Raw genomic sequence first — 26,411 nt, 5'->3', positions numbered from 1 at the left:
TATGGGATGTTACAATTTGGATTAGTTACATGAGCATCTATGGTACTTACCTCACGGATATTCAAAAAAGACGTATTGGATGACACTATTGAGCTAGAGAAAGAGATGGTGATATAGGTTCAGCAAGAGTCTACATATCCTCTGTTATACCAGATTTGGCAGCAGCCTGCTGCTAGTGTGACAACCCGTCCCTAATTTTATATTTTATAAATTTTAAAAGTGTGAATTGACAAAAATGTCTCTTGAGGCATGAGTGTTGACCTTCATGGACTAGCATATAGTGAGACGTACGAAATATTCTTTTAGCATATCCTTGTAGTACTCGACAATACGATCACATCGGTTAAAATTTTAGGGAACTACGAATGTGAAGTGCGATTTGATAAATACAATTGGGAGATATTTTATGTCTTGTGTTGTAAGCCATATGGAGCCCACACCCCATATTTTTCTCTTTGCCGTGTCTCCTATTTTCCTGACCTTTCATTTATTGGTCACTCCCTCTTTTTACTCACCACTCCCTTGTTGACAACTCAATCTCTCTCACTAAGGTTATTATTTTAAAAACTCTCTCTTCCCTTAATTATCATATTCTTCTTCTCTGAAAAACCAAGAGGCCATTAAAGGCTAGGACTCTGGTGAACCATAATCTAGGCCACAACCCCAGCTTCTGTTTTTCTCTTTTCCCTTACCATCTCTTCCTCTCACTTAAAACTATATGAGGTTCCCTCTCTTTCCATGTGCATCGACGCACCACCAAGCCCGTCACCATACACACACCATCATCGCTGGCTTCGACGAGCCAAATCATCAAACTACCACTACACCTCATTATTCCCCCTCTCTGTTAAGCTCAGATCGATAACATCAAACCCAGACGTGGAGTTGCCACTGTTCATCATCTTCTTCAATGAGTTCTAGTCGATTCCAACTAAGGTAAGGCCCAACAACATTAGATTTAATTTCTCTCATTGAGATTATGGATATGTGACTTATTTTAGGCATTTTGGTAAAGGGTGACGCTGAAATAACTCGAAAGAAGAAAGTTCTACAGTTTTTCCAACAAAGGCCAATGACCATTTGATAATCTTTAGGCCATTTTTCCGACCAACACCGACGTTAACTCGGCCCCACTTTGGTATGGTCTTGTTCCCTACACTTCAAACTCCAAAATGACTTTTGAAACATCAAGTTTGGTTAAGTTCAAATTAGAAATTAGCTATGAAAGTTGGGAAGAAATTTCCAGATTTCTGGAAAATCTGGCCTTGACCATTTGGCCATTTTCAGACCATTTCCCCACCCAACTCTGGCCACTATTCGACTTTAAACTGGTACAAACATGTTCCCCACATTTCTACCTTCTAGTTGGCTATTGAATCATCGAATTTGGTTGAGAATCAAGCTCGTAATAAGCTCTGAAATTCAACAGAAAAATTTGCAAAAATTATGGTGACGGTGCGTAGGCTGCGCGTGGTTACCTGTGCAGCCACCTTGTGGCGGCACATAGCGGCAAATGCAGCGACGTTGGGAGGAACCCGAGGTTCCTCCTTAGGGTCATCGACGTGCCGAACCTGAATCCGCACTCTGTTTTCCAAAATTCGATCGTTTTAAAATAGTTCCTTTATTAACCATACTTTGTACGAAAAACTCGTTTATACGTTAATACATTATACATAATTACATAATGGTTTCGATTCTAGGTGAAACGCATTGCAAGGATCTTCGAAGCCCGCGAGGCGGGTTCGACCCGACGTCATGTTCTGTGAGTGGGCATTTTGTTTTCGTATATATATAAACTTTATAGTTTCCACAAATGCTTTTAAACTGTTTTATGCATATTATGCCATGAGTTATATAATTTTAAAAATGTTGTTATGTGGTTGAGATTTATATATTTGATCATGGCATATTCATATGCATTTTACCTGCTCATAAATATTATGCTATTGTGAAATGCTAAGTCATTCTACGAGACACGCAAGTAAGTCGAGGTGAATTTATTGTATTGTTGGAATGATTGAATTGTATGGCATGCTCATATTCATATAGTCGGCTCATCATTGCTACATCAGGTGTTAGTGCTCAACCCAGGGCTAAGCTAGTCCTTCACGTGTATGTTCACCTCCCGCACCGCACGCTCACCTTGGATCTAAGTAGGTGTTAGCCTGTCATATAGGTCACATTAGGCAACTCCGACTCGTAGGTGATATGCGCATAGCCCTAGCTTCACGTGATCGTAGCATTAAAGCGTATATTATTATTACACCTAGCCTGTCGTACAGGTCACATTAGGTGACTCCGACTCGTGTGTTAGCATAAATGGATGATCAATAAGCCCAGTCGTACAAGTTGCATTAGGTGACTTCGACTGGTGTGCTAGTACAGGTTGTTGCACACATGATTATATTCATATTGCTGTTAAGATATTCTGTTGTGGCATATTTCTGGATTTACTGTTGGCATGCATTTGATTTAATACTTATACGTAATATGATTTTTGGAAACTATACTTATTTTACAACGAGGGGTTAGTTTAACTGAAAATAAATGGATTTTATAAACCTTTGTTTTTGTGCCCACTCACCATTCTGTTTTTCGCCCCTCCAGGTTTTAGCTGCTGAACATTTGTATCGACGAGGATTCTTAGCAAATCTCAGTATATGTGGCTACCTCTGAGGGTATAATCCTTATCCATTCTACTGTATTTTACTTATGCTCTGAAGTCACGTGTGAAATGGGTTCATTCACGCTCACCAGTGCACTCTTATATTTAGGCACTTTTAGGTTTAAATTTATTCACATTTTCCACATCACTACACTTTATAGCTTCGTCACCCTCCAGGTGTCAGCCAGCATAGCTCGATTCGAAGTCCTAGTGGACATACCAAGTCAGGTTGTGTTAGTTAGAATGTTGTATCTTCGGCAGAAGCTGGTAGAACACCAGCACAATTATCGACAGGACCTAGCTGATAGTCTGCCATGTTCTCGGCATATGGCAGCTGAGGCCCTACAACAGTTTCGGCAGGAGCTAGCCAAGACACCCATACACCATATTTGGTGTGTTCTTCAATGCACACTTCCCCTGATACATGACTCACATCTTCTTGTACGTTTAACCACCCAAAATCACCAAGATCAACACTAGTGTTCTTCCCTTCTTGATCTAAAGGTGATAATAACAGAGTATAAAAGTATTCAGACTCCAAAAAAGTAACATCCATCGTCATATACATATGCCGAGTTTCAGGATGATAACACTTATACCCTTTATGTTAAGATGCAAAACCAACAAAAACACACCAAAGGGCACACAGATCCAATTTACTATGATGAATCTTGTGAATATGCACATAAGCAACACATCCAACCTGTGGAATAAGGGTATTGGTAAACACGACTGAGACGTGTTCAATGAGCACTTAGAGAGGTGTACGAAATTCCACAACCCAAGAGGGCATGCAATTAATCACATAAACTGCATAGGTGACGACTTTAGGCAACAACCCTTTGAAACGGATGCACCAATAAGCAATGCACGAGCGGTTTCCAAAATATGACGATTCTTTCTCTCAGCCACCCTATTTTGTTGCAGGGTATGAAGGCAAGTTGTTTCATGAAGTATCCCGAAGAAAACTAGACAACTCAAAATTAATAGATTCACCTCCATTATTAGAGCGGAGAACTTTAATAACGGAGGAATATTGTGTTGTAATCATTTGAGAGAAAGACCGAAACACCATACTAACATCACTCTTATTTTTCGACACATAAATCTAGGTCATACATGTGCAATCATCAACAAATGTAACAAACCATTTAATTCCAAAAAGAGTACTAACAGGAGAGGGCCCCCAAACATCTAAATGTACAAGATCAAACGGAAACAATTTTTTATTCATACTAGAAGGAAACGAGGTGGGATGACTCTTAGCAAGAATACACATTTCATGATGTAAGTCTGATTCTCTTATTTCATGAAATAAACTAGGCAACATACGCCTTAAGTAACCAAAAGAAGCATGTCCTAACCGACGATGCAATAACCAAACTTCTTGCAAATTACTGGTATGGGATGCTCGAACTACACTAGCTCTGCCAAGAATGACGTCATCCACATAATATAACCCCTCTCTCTTAGTGCCACGCCCAATTATATCCTTGGTCTGAATATCCTGAAGTAAACAAAAAAGTATCCTATATATGTACTACACAATCCAATTGCTCAGTAACCTCATGTATAGATAACAACTGATGATAAAACGATGGAACAAATAAACAGTGATGAAGAAAAAGGGATGCTGTAAGGTCCACGGTGCCAACTCCAAGAATCGGAGAAGTGGTACCATTAGCCGTTGCTACACACTTTCAATGAGTCGTTGAAATCTATTTAAACATACTTTTATCAAATGTCATATCGTTTGTTGCACCAGAGTCCAAAATCCAACATGTATGATGCTCAGTGTCAGAGGCTAAAAATAACATGTCCCATAGTACCTGTATTGGACGACAACTCACTTGAATTGGTCCTAGTCAACAAGGTCTGACTTGGATCTCCAGGGCTGGGCACATCCTCTTTAGCACTAGGTGTGGCAGCAACTACAGATGCACGGCTAACACTTGCTCCATTAGCAGCTCGCTTCTTTGCACGCAATTTTTTCTTCAAATCAAGGAACCGCTCCTGTACTCCATGTTTTTGAAAACATGTATCTTCAGTATGACGGATTTGACCTTAAAAAGTGCACTTTAAATCATCTTTATTTTCTTCGATAAAAAGACAAGGATCTATCAAGGAAGATGAGACATAGGGCCTACCAATAGAAGGTGACCGAGACACCATACCATTGGTGGTGTCGGTGTTCCCCCTTGGTTGTTGATATTGCACCTTCCCATCATGGTAGCATGGAGTTGTGCTTCATGCCTAACAATAGAAAACACTTCCTCGACAAATGGCAAGGGTTGAGGCCTCAAAATATCACTACGTACCTTATCAAATATGTCATCTAGGCTTGCTAGGAAAGCATAAACACGATCTAGTTGAATTTCTTCTTGGAACGTCTTCAAGGCAATAGCACACTCCATCTTGATTATCCTTCTCTAATCCAGTTCTTGCCACACAACTTTGAGATCAGAATGGTACACCCTAATAAGACGCCCTTCTTGACAAAGCCAAAAAACTTTACCTTTAACTCATAAATTTGAGGGGTATCAGAACCATCATAATACGTTCAAGCAACTTCTTCCCATACTTCTTTGGTGGTACGAAGATGGATGAAAAAACCCATGATGGTAGGATCCATGGAATTACCAACCACCCCTTTACAATTGCATTCTCAGTTTCCCATGTCTCATACTCAGCACTTTCTTCCTTGGGTTCCTTAATACTCTTGTCATGAACCCCTTTTTACCACGTCCAACAACATGCATCTCCAATATCTTGGACCAAAGAGGATAATTTGATCCATTGAGTTTCACGGTATTCGGTACACTTGAAGCATCATTCTGTATCACTACGGGACTCAAAACTGAATTGTTGGTTGTTGCATGACCCTCCAATTTCAGCTTTGAGCTTTCCTCGATACCTGCCATCTCGACAACGCAGCAAATACACAGCACAGCATCACAGCACGGCAGCTTTGTTTTTCTGTAGAAACGCAGCAAGGAACAAGGCTGTAGATCTTCCAATACGAGCAGCAGCAGCAAGGTGGAAAAGAAAAAAAAATGTGGTTTGGGTTTACGATAACTAGGCTCGGATTCCAAATAGAATTTTACGGCTTAGTTTTCATGTATTTCATAATCCTGAATATAAGTACAAAATACAATCTTGTTCTCTAAGGAAATAATAAAAGACACGAATATATCCTTCCTAATAAAAGGACTATAATATTTACACAAATTCTATTTTTTCTACACATTGACTCGCACCAATACTCAATACTTTATTTTTCCCTCATTTTGCTTTATACTTTTCTCATGGCTCACACACAAAAGTAAAAAACTAAAAACGAAATTGTTATAAGACCAGCCATAAGTGGTATTTCTCTCTAACTTGTAGGGGATGTGTTTTGAAATAAAATGGGGCAGATCCCACTAGTATGAACCTAGATGCTGAAGTTAAGGACAATATTGGTGTAAATCGGAAGAAGGTTAAGAACTAGAAGTAATACCTACTTGGGTCTCGAACGGTAGCTTTGACTGTATAACCTCTTTGCAGTAAGAGCTTCACAAGCCACGAGCCTATGTAGCCGGAGGCTCCTGTTACACACACAACCTTCGTTCCTCCACTCATTTTTTTCTGTGTCTATCTCTTACAACTTCAATTAAACCATGGTAGAGTTGGTCGTTACTTAAGGTGGAAAGTTAGCTGGCCTTCTGTGGTTCTGTTGTGTAATGGCAATCATTGTTTAGTATGCATATTGAAAAAAATAAAAAACAATATGAAAGAAAAACGTTAATTATTATTTTATCTGGTTGGAAGTCATTGTTTATGTATTAAACTGCGATTAAGAAAGGATCTGCTTATTTCATCTGCTAAAACACTGCGAACCGACAAGTCATAGGTATTATTTCGAATGATCATAAATCAAGTTTTTTCCATGCAATTCTACAATTTTATTGAATTATACAGAACGATCCGAAAACAATGTCTGAGCGTTTGAGAAGTGAACCCTGTGGGTGTCTGCATAATTAACGTAAGAAAGTCTCATTGCACTGACTTAACAAGTTTATGGGGAAATTGCATATTTCAAATCTTGAGGAAGCCCTTCTCCTTCAGGCTTTCAATTGTGTCCCTGAGAGTTACTTCCAGAGGAAGGAGATTACTTGCCAAACTTTTTGCTTTCTCTGTGGATACGTGATATTTCGGTTCTAAAGTACTGCCAACCTCACATCTGCCAGTAATGACAACAACGAAAAACTTAGAAGTATGCCACTTTCAATGTAAAATTTTCGCTCTTTTCAAAATGCATATTTTAAAATCTTAAAGGAACAAAAAAAAATGGTTTGTGCAGTGTCACCATCAAATGCACATTGTTATGAAAGCTAATGTTATTCTGCTCCCATTTGGTTTTGGCTACTTATGAGTAATCTTAGTTAATGGAAACGGCATCAATTACTTACGGAAATTTTCCAATAACTTACTTTTCAGGAAGGTGCAAAGTGGGATAAGGTTCTTGTATAATCTTCAGAACCTCATAAGCGTGTGTAACATTTGCAACTAAACAATATCTTCCACTTGCTGAAGGAACTTCAAATGCCAGAATATGAGCAGTGGCAACATCCCTAACATCAACGGACCAGTAATTTGAAAGGGGTAGTGTTTCGGTACCTGCACAGGAGAGAACCAAAAGAAAATCGACTGCATGACTCACGGATCTTAAACAGAGCGGTTGAATAATTCTACTGGCTAGTAGAACTTAACAGCCCATAAAATTACTGTTTACCACATCAGTTGTATATTTCTGACCTTCTACTATGGTAACTTTTATAGGAGAAGGCCTCCATCTAAACTTGCCATGATATCTACCGCACATGAAAATAATTTTGACCTTAATCATGCAAGATCAAAAGGATAGTTGCTGAAGTTTACCTGTACCGGTTATGAAATTCCAAATCATCTCCACGGTGAGATTCAGTGTTGGCTGCAAGAGTGGACCTATCACATATGCTGGATGCATTGTAACCAAGTCAATTCCATTTGCTTTAGCGTATTTCCAGGCAGCCTCCTCAGCTAAAGTTTTTTAGAGCGCATACCAGTTCTGAACAAATAAAATAGTTTGTACTCAGTTCGTAGTTCATACTAAAGGAAGATAATACAGCACTGTTTTATGTTAAGGTTACTTGTATTTCTAATATAAGTCAAAGACTCGGGTTAACTATTTGGCAGACTTTGATTAATATACAGTTATACAGCCTAAATATGTTGTAGTCTTCTTTTTTCTTCGGAGCAATAAAAACAACACACAACAGATTGTTCAATGCTGATGATTGTGCTTGATTGTGTGCAGGTTTTGGTCCAAATTGAACTGCAAATATAGAAGGCAACCAGCGAGACATTTTGAACTCCGTCAACGCACAAACAAGTAAAGAATGGGGGAAAACAAAAGCAAGGATAAATTCCATCATTCATATCTTCTATAATTGCATCCAGACAACTAAGGTCACACTTCACAAAATCAGATTAAGTTTCCAATGGACATGGAAATAGAACAAATTAACAACGAATAAAATGTGAAATTTGGAGAAAGATAATATGTATTCCATTCGTAACTTGATCTTCTCACAATCAAGTGGATTCGAATACCATGTTTCATCCAAAACCACACCAGGGGTCAGAGGTTTCCCAATCACCGATACTGAAGCCGTAGAAGATGTTAAAACTACTCTCTTGACAGTAGGAAATTTCGCACATGATTTTAGAATATTAAGTGTTGTTCCCTTCACTGCAGGCTCAACTAGTTCTGCCTGAAACATGGAGAATAAGTAACATTACAATTTTTTTACATTAAAGTATTGGTTCGTTAAACATGTATAGAAACACACATGCGCTCGCGCCATGCTCCAGTAGAGAGAGAATGGATACAAGGTCAAGATTTATACGTTTTCATGCAACTGCCTTAGTCATTTCTGTTTTGTCTGGACTCTTGTTATAAGTTTGCTCTTGGACTGGATATTTCTCTGTAAACAACTGATGCAATACTATTTTCTTTTTTCTTATTGATAAAGACTTGACAATGCTTATTTTCAAAATTTTCAGCAACATAGTTGATGTTGGATAACAAGTTATGTATGTTTGGCGAAAAAAAGACCTGTAACCGACACACCATTACTAGAATAGTAGAATATTGGAACAATGAAGTGAAGGGATAAACCTGCGGGTCTGTGACTGAAAACTGGACAGGAGATGCTGTATGAAAAACGCCTCGACATCCATCAACTACAGTGTCAAAAGATCCTTCTTCTAATAAATCTGCTCTAAACAAATGAAGCCTTTCTTTTGCTCCATCTAGTAAGAGCAAGTGTTCTGTTTTCTTTGGATCACCTGCGGAATACACAAACACGACTAATGAGTTGAAACGAAGAAAACAACACACGTGTTGGGACTTATGTGTACTAGGCAAAGTGGCGAATGCTGACTACCCACAGTGAGGGTTAAACGGGAAACTTAGCTGCCCAGAAGTAGATTAATACGTTCTTTTGGGACCGATAATATTACTACAACAAAATTTATGAGTGAGGCCAAATGAACAAATTGAGACCCTACTTCTGCAATGTTTTGCCTGCTTCTAATAGAGTTTACTGTGCTGATTGCTGGTTAAGGGGCACACCCAAACATCATTACACCCACTTAGTTCATGCCTTTATTGCAAACTAATTTGGAAAAAGTTATTTCTAAATTAATTAGGATCAAATTTTGAAGAAAAATCATTTTAGTAACCCAAAAATGTAAATTGGTGACATACACAATTCGGGATTCAAATTTCAAGCAAAGCCCTGCTGCAACTGTATCGTTTTATCTATTCGCAGAAACTTTGGGCTAATAAGCTTGAGGCTATCTCCGAACGGGGATAAAAACTTAAAATTTAGGCCGGAATTTTCAACTATTCCTCTATACGTATGCACTCAAATTCTTCATCTCCCAATGCACGGGGACTCATAGTTTGAACTCCGGAGTCCAGGTCAAGATATATCAGAAGAATATGACTACTAGATGCTTCATTTTTCTTTCGGAAAACAGAACAGTAAACAACACCCAGAATTCAAAAACGAAAAGTACTCATAGAATTGTTTCGAAACATGAAGATTACATAAGAGCAAGTACAGAAATACTGACTTGGGTCGCGAACAGTGGCTCTGACAGCATAACCCCTTTGTAGCAAGAGCTTCACCAACCATGATGCTATGTAACCTGAGGCTCCTGTTACACACACCGCCCCTCTTTCTCCACTCATCCTCTCCCTGCTGGGGTAGGAGACTATCTCAACAGCTTACAATAAAAAATTGGGACAATGGGTGTTTATTTATTTCACAAACTTGTGGCCAAAATGGAAGAGTCCAATTCCACCGACTAGGTAAGTCGGTTTAGCAAGCTTATAAATATGAGTTTTAATGAAAAATTGTTAATACGGTTCATTTTTAACGTTAAGAATATTTTTAGCTTAAAAATCACTCATGGTACTATTCACTTACATATTTACTTTGTCCTTATAGTTTAAAAGCTAAAGTAGCTAAAGTTTTCAAACAATTTTCCGTTAGTTTTCTTATAAATATAAGACAGATGTATTGCGTTGTCTTTTGCTAAGCTTTCCTTTATGTCATTAATTCTAGGGAAACCAGATCAAGGATTTCGCTGACTTTTGAGTATTAGAAGCATACATACATACAGAGATACATACATACCTCGTTCTTTTGACAAATAAGTGGATCCGAGTAGCATATTTCGTCCAGAACCACATCAGAGGTCAGAGGTATTTCTTTGATCACCATAACAGAAGTCATGTAAGATGTCAAAAACCACTCTCTTGACAGCGGGGAATTTCACACATGATTTTAGAACATTGAGTGTTTCTTTCACTGCAGCAACTATTTCTGCCTGATTGTGGACAAACATATCATTTCGGTTCAAAAGTCTTGAAAGTATGTTTGGTTCTACCTGTAACCCAGTGCCGCATACACACGATAGAATATTTGAAGCATGAAATGAAAGGACAAACCTGCAGGTGAGTGGCTGGAAATTGTGTAGGCGATGCTGTATGAAATATTCCTTCACATCGATTGAGCACAGCGTCGAAAGATCCTTCTTCTAATAATCTGCTTTGAACAAAAAAAGCCTTTCTTTGGCTCCATCTAGCGAGAGCAAGTGCTCTGTTTTCTTTGAATTATCTGAAGAATGCATGAAATAATAGAGTACTATCACTAGGGACTTAAGATACTATTAAGTTACCTTTAACTTTCTTGAACAACCTTGCAGGTTGATAAATAAAAGGCATATGGTTTTGAGTTGTGGGTTGGGTTGTTTTAGTGAATTTTGTCCTTGGTTCTAAGGACAAGTTTGCTACAAGTTTTATGCCAAGTAAAAGTTTTGTCAGGGTATGTCAAACTCCCTAAATAGAACTATTTGGACGTCAAATGAAGTTATAAAACAGGCCCAAAATGGTGGTTCTCCATTTGAGGGCATTTTGAAATAAAATGGTGCATATCTCACCTAGTATGGACCTAGAAGCTGAAACTTTGACAGCCCAAATATGCCAAAAAGTCACTTTGACAGCCTTGCAGGTTGATCTTTTATTTCATCGTCTTAAATTAATCGCTTGATAGAAAATTTAAAACTTTAACATGAACAAGCTGAGAGACTCACGAACATCCTACAATTGGAATTACTCCAAATTTCAACCGTTTCGTCACTTTTTGCTCAAGAGAAAGTTGCATGTCTTACATTAGAAATATAAATCAAAGTATCAAAATTTCAACAAAATAATAACTAGAACATACTAAGAATAGAGTAAAATATATAGTATAAAATTGACTCAGCACAGGCCATAAATGGTAGTTCTCCCTAAGAGGCATTTTGAAATAAAGTGGTGCAGATCCCACTTGGTATGGACTTAGATGTTGAAGTTGAGGACAATATTGGTATAAGTCCTAAGACGCTTAAGAGGATGTGGGCTCCAACACACTAGGATGAGGAGGGCAAACCCAAGAGCGAAAACTAAGCAAGCATAATTGTGGGACTATGACCTAGTTTGGGAGTGAGGTGCTTAAAAAAAAAGCACCCATGAAAAAAAGCTGTGAGGGTTTTAGGTGTTTGGTAAACTGAAAAAAAATGGCTTATTTTGGAAGCTGCTGCGAGAATAAGCTGAAATCAAAGGAAAAAACTGAAGCTACCATTTGCAGCTTTGGAAAACTAGCTTTTTTTCAAAGCACATGAAGCTACAGTGCTTCTTTAATGAAAAGACCCACTATTAGACTGCTTTTTTTTCCAAAAGTACTTTTACAAAAAAGTTTACCAAACACTCTGCTGATTTATTTCACAGCCGCTTATTTTCACAGCACAGCCGCTTATTCTCACAGCAGTTTTTTTTCAAAGCACAGCAATACCAAACCAGCCCTATATCCCTTCAAACATTAAGTCCAAGGAGACATAACTTGATTTCAGAACCACGTTTGACTGCCCAGATCAAGATTTTCAGAATCTGAATTGGATCCTATAAATTTTTCTTATTGAAACAAAAACAAAATACAAAACCCGTAATTTGAAAATGAAAGCATCTGGTTGGAAGTCATTGTTCATGTATTAAACATTGACTAAGAAAGCATCTATATATTTCATCTGCTCAATATCCGCGAAACAACACATCATCGGTATTATTAAAAAAATTAAAGTTGACTTTCTTCCGTGCATTCCTGCATTTTTATTGAGCCATACAGAAGGATCTGAAAGCAATTTCTGAGCGTTTGTGTAGTTAATTCTGTGAGCGTCTGCAGTTTGACTTAAGGAAGTCTTAACAGGAAACAACTTAGTCAGGTACACGCAAGAGTTGAAGACGGGATTAGCGACCCCATAGTTTTTTGGGGGTCTCGCTAAGACCACTTAGTAAGGTACACTCTTTTTGGGGGTCTGCAGATTAACATAATAAAGTCTTAACAGGAAACATATTATTTTTCAGCATCTTATTGCCCTAGATTAACAAGTTTCTGTTTCAATTGCATATTTCAAATCTTGAGGAAGCCCTTCTCCTTCAGGCTTTCAATTGTGTCTCTAAGACTGACTTCCAACGGAAGGAAATTAATTCCTAAACCTTTTGCTTTCTCTGCTGATATTGGATATTTCGGGTCTGAACTACTACCAATCTCACATCTGCCAATAATGACAACAACAAACAACTTAGAAATATGCCACTTTCAGTAACTCCCGGCGTAAAATTTGATCTCCCTTTTCAAAATGTACATTTTAAAATACAAAGGGAAAAAAAAAAAGAATGGTTTGGTTCACTGTCACTGTCAAAAGAACATTGTTATGAGAGCTAATGTTATTCTATTCCCATTTGGTTTTGGCTACTCATGAGTAATCTTAATTAATGGAAACATCATCAATTACTCACGGTAATTTTCCAATAACTTACTTTTCAGGAAGGTGCAAAGTGGGATAAAGGTCTTGTATAATCTTCAGAACCTCGGAAGCGTGTGTAACATTTGAAACTAAACAATATCTTCCACTTGCTGAAGGAACTTCAAATGCCAGAATATGAGCAGAGACAACATCCCTAACATCAATGGACCGGTAATTTGAAAGGGGTAGTGTTTTGGTACCTACACAAGAGAGAAACAAAAGCAAATTGACTGCATGACTCACGGATCTTAAACAGAGAGGTTGAATAATTCTACAGGCTGGTACAATTTAACAGCCCATAAAATTACTGTTTACCATATCAGTTGTATATTTCTGATCATTTGTATAAAGTTTATTTGTTACTGGAAGCAACAAGTTGGTAAGTTCAGATAAACATTCATGCTTTAAGCCTGCCACATCTAATACGGTAACTTTAATAGGAGAAGGCCTCCATCTAAAGACTAAACCTGCCACGATATCTACCTCACACGAAATTAATTTTGAGCTTCCGTTATACATTCATACTGTGCCTCAATCATGCAAGATCAAAAGGATAATTGCTGAAGTTTACCTGTACCGGTTATGAGATTCTGAATCATCTCCACAGTGAGATTAAGTGTTGGCTGTAAGAGTGGACCTATCACAAACCCTGGATTCATTGTAACCAAGTCAATTCCATTTTCTTTAGCGTATTTCCAGGCAGCCTCCTCAGCTAAAGTTTTTGAGAGCGCATACCATCTCTGAACAAATAAAATAGTTCATACTGAGTTCGTAGTTCATATTAAAGGAAGATATACAGCATTGTTTTATGTTAAGGTTACTTATACAGTTATACAGCCTACATATGCTGTACTCTTCTTTTTTCTTTGGAGCAATAAAAACAACAAACAACAGCTAGTTCAATTCTGATGACTGTGCTTGATTGTGTGCAGGCTTTGGTCCAATATGGGCTGCAAATATAGCAGGCAACCAGCAAGACATCTAGAACTCCGACAATGCACAAACAAGTAAAGAGCGGTGGAAAACAAAAGCAAGGATAAATTTCATCATTCATATCTTCTATAATTGCATCCACACAACTGATAAGGTCACACATCATAAAATCAGATTAAGATTCCATTGGCCATGGAAATAGCACTAATTAACAACGAATATAATGTGAAACTTGGGGAAAGATAATATGTATTCCATTCGTACCTCGTTCTTCTCACAAACAAGTGGATCCGAATACCATGTTTCATCCAAAACCACATCAGATGTCAGAGGTTTCCCATTCACCGATACTGAAGCCATAGAAGATGTTAAAACCACTCTCTTGACAGTAGGAAATTTCGCGCATGATTTTAGAACATTAAGTGTTCCCTTCACTGCAGGCTCAACTAGTTCTGCCTGAAACATGGAGAATAAGTAACATTACCATTTTTTATATTAAAGAATTGAACATATATTGATTCTTTAAACACATACAGAAACAGACGTGCACTCGCGTCATGCTCCAGTAGAGAGAAAATGGATACAAGGTCAAGATTTATACGTTTTCATGCAACTGCCTTAGTCATTTCTGTTTTGTCTGGACTCCTGTTATAAGTTTGCTCTTGGACTGGATATTTATCCGTAAACAACAGATGCGATACTATTTTCTTTTTTCCTATTGATAAAGACTTGACAATGCTTATTTTCAAAATTTTCAGCAGCGTAATTGATGTTGATTAACAAGTTATGCACGTTTGGTGAAAAAAGACCTGTAACCGACACACCATTACTAGAATAGTAGAATATTGGAACAATGAAGTGAAGGCATAAACCTGCGGGTCAGTGACTGAAAACTGGACAGGAGATGCTGTATGAAAAACGCCTTGACATCCATCAACTACAGTGTCAAAAGATCCTTCTTCTAATAATTCTGCTCTGAACAAATGAAGCCTTTCTTTTGCTCCATCTAGTGAGAGCAAGTGTTCTGTTTTCTTTGGATCACCTGCGGAATACACAAACACGACTAATGAGTTGAAACGAAGAATACAACACACGTGTTGGGACTTATGTGTACTAGGCAAAGTGGCGAATGCTGACTACCCACAGTGAGGGTTAAACGGGAAACTTAGCTGCCCAGAAGTAGATTAATACGTTCTTTTGGTACCGATAATATTACTACAACAAAATTTATGAGAGGCCAAATGAACAAATTGAGACCCTACTTCTGCAATGTTTTGCCTGCTTTTAGTAGAGTTTACTGTGCTGATTGCTGGTTAAGGGGCACACCCAAACATCATAACACCCACTCAGTTCATTCCTTTATTGCAAACTAATTTGGAAAAAGTTATTTCTAAATTAATTAGGATCAAATTTTGAAGAAAAAAACATTTTAGTAACCCAAAAATGTAAATTGGTGACATACACAATTCGGGATTCAAATTTCAAGCAAAGCCCTGCTGCAACTCTATCGTTTTATCTACTTGCAGAAACTTTGGGCTAATAAGCTTGAGGCTATCTCCGAACGGGGATAAAAACTTAAAATGTAGGCCCGTATTTTCAACTATTCCTCTATACGTATGCACTCAAACTGTTCATCTCCCAATGGACGGGGACTCATAGTTTGAACTCCAGAATCCAGGTCAAGATATATCAGAAGAATATGACTACTAGATGCTCCATTTTTCTTTTGGAAAACAGAACAGTACACAACACCCAGAATTCAAAAACGAAAAGTACTCATAGAATTGTTTCAAAACATGAAGATTACATGAGAGCAAGTACAGAAATACTGACTTGGGTCGCGAACAGTGGCTCTGACAGTATAACCCCTTTGTAGCAAGAGCTTCACCAACCATGATGCTATGTAACCTGCGGCTCCAGTTACACACACCACCCCTCTTTCTCCACTCATCCTCTCCCTTGCTGGGGTAGGAGTCCTTCTCAAAAGCTTACAATAAAAAGTTTGGAACAATGGGTGTTTATTTTATAAAATGTTAGGTGAGGTGAACTTTACGGTGTCGTTATTATAATTATTGGGACCCAATAGTGGCTAGATGTTAAAAATCTATTCACTTTCTTTCAACTCGTGTTTCACGCTCGCAAAATACAAAAAACAGAAAAGTCGGGTTCGAGGCTCAAAGTTAGTACGTTTGTTTTATTGCGGTTAGGGAGTTGTTGAAATACATCGGTGAGTATTTCCGGCTCCAGAATAGGTGGATAACCATGATTTGCTACAAGTTGTTTCTTTTTTTTTTAAAAAAAAAAATAGAGTTTTCATGAAAAGAGCTTAAACTAAGTTTATTTTAACCAAAAAATCGTGCTATAACTTTAATTTTAATAAAAGTGACAAAAAAACTTTAAATTTAATGAAAATGACACAATTTTAATATAAAAAAAATAATGTGCAGATTCAGACACGGTTTATAAAATTGAAAACTATTTATAAAATTAAACGGTATTACACTATTTATTGGTCTAGTTTCATAAATGGTGTCTAGTTCTTGGTCATGTTTCATAAATAGTGCCTAGTTACTGGGTCCAGTTTCATAAATAGTATATAGTATTTAGTACAATTTCATAAATAGTGCATCTTTCTTGGTCCAGTTTCATAAATAATGTCTACTTATTGGTCCAGTTTTATAAATAGTGTCTAATTCTTGGTTCAGTTTCATAAGGTTTGAAACTTAGACCCTTTTTGGTCCCGTAAAAAGCACTAATTGAGCCAAAAACGATGAACCTATAAGTGATCATTTAGATCAAAACCTTTTTTGTCCTTAGCAAAAGTTTTCTAAAGCGGATACCATCTCTAAGCACATAATGAAGGAAGTTCTTATGTTCACCAAATCAGATCAATAAATTGGCAGTCTTTTGCGTATTAGAAACACAATACACATCCAATGAATGTTGTTCTTTCTATTACAGAACTTCATCCAGAGACGTAACTGATGTAACTAGATTAAATCTTGTTGCTACTGATATTGAAATCAAACAAACTAACAATGAATACAAGGTGAAACTCGGGAGTATGCAAGCGTACCTGGTTCTGCTCGCAAACAAGTGGATCTGGGTACCATGTTTCATCCAAAACCATATCAGAAGTTATCGGTGTTCTACTAAACGATACTGAAGACATAGAAGATGTTAGAACCACTCTCTTGACAGTGGGAAATTTCACACAGGATTTTAGAACATTCAGAGTTCCCTTCACTGCAGGCTCACAACTATTTCTGCCTGAAATATGGAAACACTTATCATTTCGATTTTTGCATCGGAAGTCTTGAAACACATGATAGAATATTCAAAGCGTGAAGTGAAAAGGACAAACCTGTGGGTCAGTGGCTGAAAGTTGTACAGGCGATGCTGTATGAAAAACACCAACACATCCATCAATTACGGGGTCGAAAGCTCCTTCTTCTAATAAACCTGCCTTGAACAAATGAAGCCTTTCTTTTGCTCCATCAAGTGAGAGCAAGTGCCCTCTTTTATTTGGATCATCTGTGGCATTACACAAACAGAACTGGCGAGTTGAACTAGGATTACAACCACCCCACTGGACATACATTGAATTTTAAGCTGTAAAAAATATTAGCTATTGGGTGTCAAATACAATTGTCTCCTGTGGGAGAAGTGACAGTTCATAAAGGGGTATATTGCACATTTGCTAACCATTTTCTTTTTAGGTTTAGTTATCATTTTTGTGTTGGAGGTAGAGGAGAAATACATGGGAGAAATGAGGGATATAGAAGAGTGGAGCAAGGATGGTGGGAGGAATGTAAAAGAAATGTACAAGGAAAGGCACACGAAGATTTTATCTTCATTTATTCTTCTTTGTATCTTCTCCTCCATCTCAATACTTTGTTCTTCCCTCATTTACGTTTTATATGTTTCTTTCTTATATCTTCTTTCTTATATCTCACCCTCACAAAAGTTATAAACTAAAAACGAAATTGTTATAAGACCGGCGATCAGTGGTAGTTCTCCTAAATTGCAGTGAGGTGTTTTGAAATAAAAGGGCAGATCCCACCTAGTATGAACATAGATGCTGAAGTTGAGAACAATATTGGTGTAAGTCGGAAGACGGTTAAGAGGATGTGGGCCCCAACACACTAGTCTAATGAGGGCCAAACCCAAGAATGAAAACTAAACAACAATAATTATGGGCCTATATCCCTTCAAGATTTCAGAACCACATTTGAGTGCCCAGATCAAGATTTTAGAATCTGAATTGGATCCTATAAAGTTCTCTTACTGAAGCAAAAATAAAATACAAAACCCTGAATTTGAAAATAAATGTTACTGAGTTGAGAAAAGGAGAAAGAAAAGAACTAGAAGCAATACTTACTTGGGTCGCGAACGGTAGCTATGACAGTATAACTTCTTTGAAGTAGGAGCTTCACAAGCCACGACCCTATGTAGCCGGAGGCTGCTGTTACACACACAACCTTCGTTCCTCCACTCATTTTCTCTCTGCGTCTATCTTTTACAACTTCAGTTATGTAATGGTAGAGTAGGTGGTTTCTTAAGGTGGAAAGTTAGCTGGAGGACTTCTGTGGTTCTCTTGTGCAATGATAGTCGTTGTTTATTATGCATATTGAACAAATAATAAAACATTATGAAGGGAAGAAATTAATTATTATTTTATGTATTAAACTTTGATTAAGAAAGGATCTGCTTATTTCATCTGCTCAAAAACTGCGAATCAACAAGTCATCGGTATTATTGCGAATGATTAAAAATTTCGTTTTTTCCATGCAATTCTACAATTTTATTGAATTATACAGAACGATGTGAAAGCAACATCTGAGCGCAGATTAACTTAAGAAAGTCTTAACAGGAAACATATTATTTTTCAGCATCTTATTGCACTAGATTAACAAGTTTCTGTTTCAATTGCATATTTCAAATCTTGAGGAAGCCCTTCTCCTTCAGGCTTTCAATTGTGTCTCTAAGACTTACTTCCAACGGAAGGAAATTAATTCCTAAACCTTTTGCTTTCTCTGCGGATATTGAATATTTCGGGTCTGAAGTACTGCCAATCTCACATCTGCCAATAATGACAACAACAAAAAACTTAGAAATATGCCACTCTCAGTAACTCCCGGCGTAAAATTTGATCTCCCTTTTCAAAATGTACATTTTAAAATATAAAGAAAAAAAAAGGAATGGTTTGGTGCAGTGTCACTGTGAAAAGCACATTGTTACGAAAGCTAATGTTATTCTACTCCCATTTGGTTTTGGCTACTCATGAGTAATCTTAATTACTGGAAACAGCATCAATTACTCACGGTAATTTTCCAATAACTTACTTTTCAGGAAGGTGCAAAGTGGGATAAAGGTCTTGTATAATCTTCAGAACCTCAGAAGCGTGTGTAACATTTGAAACTAAACAATATCTTCCACTTGCTGAAGGAACTTCAAATGCCAGAATATGAGCAGAGACAACATCCCTAACATCAATGGACCGGTAATTTGAAAGGGGTAGTGTTTTGGTACCTACATAAGAGAGAAACAAAAGCAAATCGACTGCATGACTCACGGATCTTAAACAGAGAGGTTGAATAATTCTACAGGCTGGTACAATTTAACAGCCCATAAAATTACTGTTTACCATATCAGTTGTATATTTCTGATCATTTGCATAAAGTTTATTTGTTACTGGAAGCAACAAGTTGGTAAGTTCAGATAAACATTCATGCTTTAAGCCTACCACATCTAATACGGTAACTTTAATAGGAGAAGGCCTCCATCTAAAGACTAAACCTGCCACGATATCTACCTCACACGAAATTAATTTTGAGCTTCCATTATACATTCATACTGTGCCTCAATCATGCAAGATCAAAAGGATAATTGTTGAAGTTTACCTGTACCGGTTATGAGATTCTGAATCATCTCCACAGAGAGATTAAGTGTTGGCTGTAAGAGTGGACCTATCACAAACCCTGGATTCATTGTAACCAAGTCAATTCCATTTTCTTTAGCGTATTTCCAGGCAGCCTCCTCAGCTAAAGTTTTTGAGAGCGCATACCATCTCTGAACAAATAAAATAGTTCGTACTGAGTTTGTAGTTCACATTAAAGGAAGATATACAGCATTGTTTTATGTTAAGGTTACTTGTACAGTTATACAGCCTACATATGTTGTACTCTTCTTTTTTCTTTGGAGCAATAAAAACAACACACAACAGATAGTTCAATTCTGATGATTGTGCTTGATTGTGTGCAGGCCTTGGTCCAATATGAGCTGCAAATATAGCGGGCAACCAGCGAGACATCTAGAACTCTGACAATGCACAAACAAGTAAAGAAGGTGGAAAACAAAAGCAAGGATAAATTTCATCATTCATATCTTCTATAATTGCATCCACACAACTGATAAGGTCACACTTCATAAAATCAGATTAAGATTCCATTGGCCATGGAAATAGAACTAATTAACAACGAATATAATGTGAAACTTGGGGAAAGATAATATGTATTCCATACGTACCTCGTTCTTCTCACAAACAAGTGGATCCGAATACCATGTTTCATCCAAAACCACATCAGAGGTCAAAGGTTTCCCATTCACCGATACTGAAGCCATGGAAGATGTTAAAACCACTCTCTTGACAGTAGGAAATTTCGCGCATGATTTTAGAACATTAAGTGTTCCCTTCACTGCAGGCTCAACTAGTTCTGCCTGAAACATGGAGAATAAGTAACATTACCATTTTTTTCATTAAAGAATTGAACATATATCGATTCTTTAAAGACATACAGAAACACATGTGCACTCGCGTCATGCTCTAGTAGAGAGAAAATGGATACAAGGTCAAGATTTATACGTTTTCATGCAACTGCCTTAGTCATTTCTGTTTTGTCTGGACTGGATATTTATCCGTAAACAACTGATGCGATACTATTTTCTTTTTTCCTATCGATAAAGACTTGACAACGCTTATTTTCAAAATTTTCAGCAGCGTAGTTGATGTTGATTAACAAGTTATGCACGTTTGGTGAAAAAAGACCTGTAACCAACACACCATTACTAGAATGGTAGAATATTAGAACAATGAAGTGAAGGGATAAACCTGTGGGTCAGTGACTGAAAGCTGAACAGGAGATGCTGTATGAAAAACGCCTTGACATCCGTCAACTACGGTGTCAAAAGATCCTTCTTCTAATAAATCTGCTTTGAACAAATGAAGCCTTTCCTTTGCTCCATCTAGTGAGAGCAAGTGTTCTGTTTTCTTTGAATCACCTGTTCAGTACACAAACATAACTAATGAGTTGAAAGCTGACTACCCAGAGTGATGGTTAAATGGGAAACTTAGCTGCCCAGAAGTAGATTAATACGTTCTTTTGGTACCGATAATATTACTACAACAAAATTTATGAGTGAGGCCAAATGAACAAATTGAGACCCTACTTCTGCAATGTCTTGCCTGCTTCTAGTAGAGTTTACTGTGCTGATTGCTGGTTAAGGGGCACACCCAAACATCATAACACCCACTTAGTTCATGCCTTTATTGCAAACTAATTTGGAAAAAGTTATTTCTTAATTAATTAGGATCAAATTTTGAAGAAAAATCATTTTAGTAACCCAAAAATGTAAATTGGTGACATACACAATTCGGGATTCAAATTTCAAGCAAAGCCCTGCTGCAACTCTATCGTTTTATCTACTTGCAGAAACTTTGGGCTAATAATAAGCTTGAGGCTATCTCCCAACGGGGATAAAAACTTAAAATTTAGGCCCGTATTTTCAACTATTCCTCTATACGTATGCAGTCAAATTGTTTTTCTCCCAATGCACGGGGACTCATAATTTGAACTCCAAAATCCAGATGAAGATATATCAGAAGAATATAACAACTACTCGATGCTCCTTTTTTCTTTTGGAAACAAAACAGTACACAAAACCCAGAAGTCAAAAACGAAAAGTACTCAAGGAATTGTTTGAAGACATGAAGATTACATAAGAGCAAGTACAGAAATACTGACTTGGGTCACGAACAGTGGCTTTGACGTTATAACCCCTTTGTAATAAGAGCTTGACCAACCATGATGCTATGTAACCTGAGGCTCCTGTTACACATACCACCTTTGTTCCTCCACTCATCCTCTTCCTGCTGGGGGTGGGCGTCTATCTCAAAAGCTTGCAATAAGCTTTGATTAAGGTGATTTAGGAGTGTCTAAACATGAACCTTTTTGGAAATTCAGAAAAATTGGTGTTTATTTTATGAGTAAATTGTACAAATGGTCCCTCAACTTTAATCAAATTGGAGCAATGGTCCTTCAACTAAAAATCCATTACCTTTGGTCCCTTAACTTATCAAAACGTGCAACTATGGTCCCTCAACTAAAAATTCATTACCATTGGTCTCTGAACTTTAATTCAAGTAGAGAAATGATCATTTAACTTTAACCCAATTGTAGCAATGGTCCTTCCAATATAACTCGTTTTGACAAATTTTTTGACATAATTGACGAAAAGAACCATAATTATACACTTTGATGAGTTAATAGACCCTAATTATATAAATGGTCATTCCAACATAGCTTATTTTGACAAAATTTTGACAAAATTGATGAAAAGGACTATAGCTACAAATTTTGATAAGTTGAGGGACCAATGGTAATGGATTTTTAGTTGAGGGACCATTGCTCCAATTTGATTAAAGTTGAGGGACCATTTGTACAATTTACTCTTATTTTATAGAAAGTCTGGTGAACAGTAAAGTCAAACTAGTAAGTCACTGTTGTTATTATAAATATTGGGACCCAATTGTAACAAGATATTATAAATCTATTCATTTTCAACTCGAGTTTCATTAAGCTCTCTAAACTCAAATTCTTAATTTTCTATTCACTTGCAATCTATTGTCAATATATCCATAAAAAATTGTTTACGTGGCACGAATTATTACTTTTGTCCAAAGGAGGGGAAATTGCACTATTCATATGAACAATGTTCTGGATCACATTTCAGTTTATTTACAAGATTGCCACTAGGTGAAGGCGGTTGGGTTGGTTCGTTTTGGGTTGTGTTTGTTGGGCTTACCTCAATTGTTGATGAGGCCGGTCCTTTGGGTGTTCAAATGATGGGAATGCCCTATAGGGTTAAGATCGGACGGCCTGGATTAAAAATTTGGAGGGTACTTTTGTCATCTTAATTGTTGGGACTGATTGGGATCGATGGTACTCTCTGCAAACCCTAATTGCTTCGTATCGTTCCAGTATTCAACAACAAACCCAGATCCCTAAACGCAAATTTCTTCATTTTTTCCCTCCTCCTGTTCCTGCAAGAGCGTCAGATGTATCCAGATGAGCAGATCCTCAAGTCCAAGATCGAGCTCCTAAACATGACCGACACGGTCGACTACGCCATGGACATCCACAAGTCCCTCCATTGCACAAAGATGTTCCCCAAGGTGATTAATTTCCATATTGGGGTTCCATTTTTCTTCATTTCTGGAATTTGGGTTTTAATTTCAGTAATTTATTTCTATTAATTTTATTCCCCTTTTCTTTTCCTCTTTTTCTTTCCCCTATCTCTGTAACCATCCATCAAATCCCCTCATCCCTCCCTTTTCTCGTTCTGTAATTTCCCTAAAATCCCTCACCGATTCTCTCTCACCATTCTCAGTCTCACTAGCCGCGAGGTGTTCGAAGTCGATGAGACGATTGTTATGGAGTCGCACACCATCAAGCAGATGGTGGAAGACGACTACGCCAATAATCTGATCCCTCTCCCCAATGTAACCAGCCACATCGTCACCAAAGTCATCGAGTACAGCCAGAAGCATGTCGAGCGTCGAGACGGCGATAGCACTGACGTCGGCAACAGCGACCATTAGACTATCAAGAAGTTTGTCGGACTTCATCAATGAGATCAAAGCTTATCAGGATGTTCTCTTTGACCTGGTCTTGGTGAGTATCGTGATCCTAACTCTTTGTTATTATTAGTTCAATTTTTCTGTTCGAGTCACTGCAGAGTTTTCTGTCACTCAAAAGCAGGAGTTGCTTCAGCTCTCGATTGTTCAGCAGCTGCACCAGAAACGATTTGATTTGATTAGGAGTCTTAATCTGTTTGAATAATTATATATATTGTTTAGCTGTCTGCTATACAAATTACCACAAATGAATGGTTTCTTATAGCATGCATATTCATACATAGCAAGCAAAGTTTCACTTCATTGGTTATTAAACTTGGATTTCTGGATTTTGACTTTTAGGTTGTTTCTCTGTTGCAGAGTTGGCTTCATTTCATTCCAGTGACTTTAAATAGGTCCAAGAACTCACCAAATAGGTAATTGTCTTATATCTTCTTCTCTCTTTGTGTTTACATTTATTTTTCCTGAGTTGTGTTCGAATATGACAAACAAGAACTACAAAGGCAGCTAAGAATAGCAATCCATTACCGGTTGAACAATTAATTGGCCATATATCTTGGATTTGCAGCATTTTCGTTTCGGAAACATGGGAGACTTTATGCATCATGTATATCCCTTATATATTTATTGTACAAAATATTAGTTCACTTACACTTTAATTATATTCATGGTTGTGGTTTTCAGGGTAAATGGTTTATATTGAAGTCTATTTATACTGCAATTTAATTCTATTCAATAACACTTTTAGTTATTTCTGCTCAAATTTTGGTATCTAGAAACGCTTTTAGCCTTACCAAAGCCTTCCCAGACACGCTCCTCAAGTTTATCAATCATTTGTTTTGTTCAACATGTTGCTCTTTAATATTTATGTGTACAACAACAACAACAAAGCCTTTTCCCACTAAGTGGGGTCGGCTATATGAATCCTAGAACGCCATTGCGCTCGGTTTTGTGTCATGTCCTCCGTTAGATCCAAGTACTCAAGTCTTTTCTTAGGGTCTCTTCCAAAGTTTTCCTAGGTCTTCCTCTACCCCTTCGGCCCTGAACTTCTGTCCCGTAGTAACATTTTCGAACCGGAGCGTCAGTAGGCCTTCTTTGCACATGTCCAAACCACCGGAACCGATTTTCTCTCATATTTCCTTCAATTTTGGCTACTCCTACTTTACCTCGGATATCCTCATTCCCAATCTTATCCTTTCTCGTGTGCCCATACATCCCACGAAGCATCCTCATCTCCGCTACACCCATTTTGTGTACGTGTTGATGCTTCACCGCCCAACATTCTGTGCCATACAACATCGCTGGCCTTATTGCCGTCCTATAAAATTTTCCCTTGAGCTTCAGTGGCTTACGACGGTCACACAACATGCTGGATGCACTCTTACACTTCATTCATCCAGCTTGTATTCTATGGTTGAGATCTCCATCTAATTCTCTGTTCTCTTGCAAGATAGATCCTAGGTAGCGAAAACGGTCACTTTTTGTGATCTTCGCTAGATTGCTCCGGTCATTAGTGTGGATAAGTATATAACTGGATAGAGGTAGGAAAGCAAACACAAGATGTACGTGGTTCACCCAGATTAGCTACGTCCACGGAATAGAGGAGTTCTCATTAATTGTGAAGGGTTTACACAAGTACATAGGTTCAAGCTCTCCTTTAGTGAGTACAAGTGAATGATTTAGTACAAATGACATTAGGAAATATTGTGGGAGAATGATCTTGTAACCACGAAACTTCTAAGTACCGGAATGTGGTATCGTCTTGACTTGCCTTATCTGTCTCATAGGTAGATGTGACATCTTCTCTGGAAGTACTCTTCCTCCATCCAGGGGTGGTATCTGTAACTGGTGGAGATGCACAAGGTAATGTATCAATTTCACTTGAAGCTTACTTGTAGTTTCAGGCTTGGTCAAGCGCGATACAAATCATGTAGTAGGAGTCCCCAAGTCGCCTGGCTAGGGGATCTGCTGAAAGAGGTGACAGACAAGGTAAGCAATCAGAGCTCCGGCTCATTGTTCACATTCTCCCTATCTTGCAGGCAGCATGAAGGATAAAGAGAAGAAAAATGAGAAGAGATGATATGGGATACTTTTGCTTTTGAAGAAGTAACTTTCCACAGGCTTATTCTTGAACCGGGCTGGAGGGTTTTCTGGTTTCCTCCAGAATATAAGGCCGACTGAAGAATTTGAGGGTCAAAACAAGTCCATCAAATCTAGAGTACGTTCAACCCTGCTGATATGGGATACTTTTGCTTTTGCTTTTGACAGAGTAGTGGATGTATCGGCACGTGTGCTGTTACGCTTGTCTCCACATGCTTCCTTGTATCCTTCTCACTTGCCCTATCTGTTCCTCAGGCAGATGCGGTATCTTCCCTGGAAACATAAGATGTTGAAGATGAGTACTCAAGAGCAATGCCAGGTAAGTAATCAGGTAAGGGGTTCCAGGCAGTCAGTTCC

At 37.8% G+C, this 26,411-nt stretch overlaps 1 protein-coding gene, 1 long non-coding RNA gene and 2 pseudogenes across 2 annotated transcripts; 1 reads left to right on the top strand and 3 right to left on the bottom strand.

Moving 5' to 3' along the window:
• Nucleotides 1-6,541: 6,541 nt before the first annotated feature.
• Nucleotides 6,542-10,852, bottom strand: LOC126597591 (phenylacetaldehyde reductase-like; annotated as a pseudogene).
• Nucleotides 10,853-12,430: 1,578 nt separating this feature from the next.
• On the bottom strand, nucleotides 12,431-18,552 carry LOC126597541 (phenylacetaldehyde reductase-like; annotated as a pseudogene).
• Nucleotides 18,553-18,770: 218 nt separating this feature from the next.
• LOC126597600 (phenylacetaldehyde reductase-like) lies at nucleotides 18,771-22,291 on the bottom strand. Its single transcript, XM_050264399.1, has 6 exons — nucleotides 22,063-22,291; nucleotides 21,150-21,319; nucleotides 20,567-20,758; nucleotides 19,942-20,110; nucleotides 19,384-19,570; nucleotides 18,771-19,121 (listed from the first exon to the last, which is right to left on the bottom strand). Exons 1-6 carry the CDS (start codon nucleotides 22,178-22,180, stop codon nucleotides 18,977-18,979), a joined length of 981 nt encoding a protein of 326 aa, XP_050120356.1. The 5' UTR covers nucleotides 22,181-22,291; the 3' UTR covers nucleotides 18,771-18,976.
• A 1,759-nt stretch (nucleotides 22,292-24,050) lies between these two features.
• Nucleotides 24,051-25,380, top strand: LOC126597736 (uncharacterized). The gene is made up of 2 exons (XR_007614310.1): nucleotides 24,051-25,005; nucleotides 25,043-25,380. It is a non-coding gene; the product is annotated as an uncharacterized LOC126597736 (long non-coding RNA).
• Nucleotides 25,381-26,411: the final 1,031 nt, after the last annotated feature.

Source organism: Malus sylvestris, chromosome 2, assembly GCF_916048215.2.
Source record: "Malus sylvestris chromosome 2, drMalSylv7.2, whole genome shotgun sequence".
NCBI classification, from domain to species: domain Eukaryota; kingdom Viridiplantae; phylum Streptophyta; class Magnoliopsida; order Rosales; family Rosaceae; genus Malus; species Malus sylvestris.
Note: the sequence above shows the minus strand (reverse complement) of the source record. Positions and strands in the feature narration are given on the sequence as shown.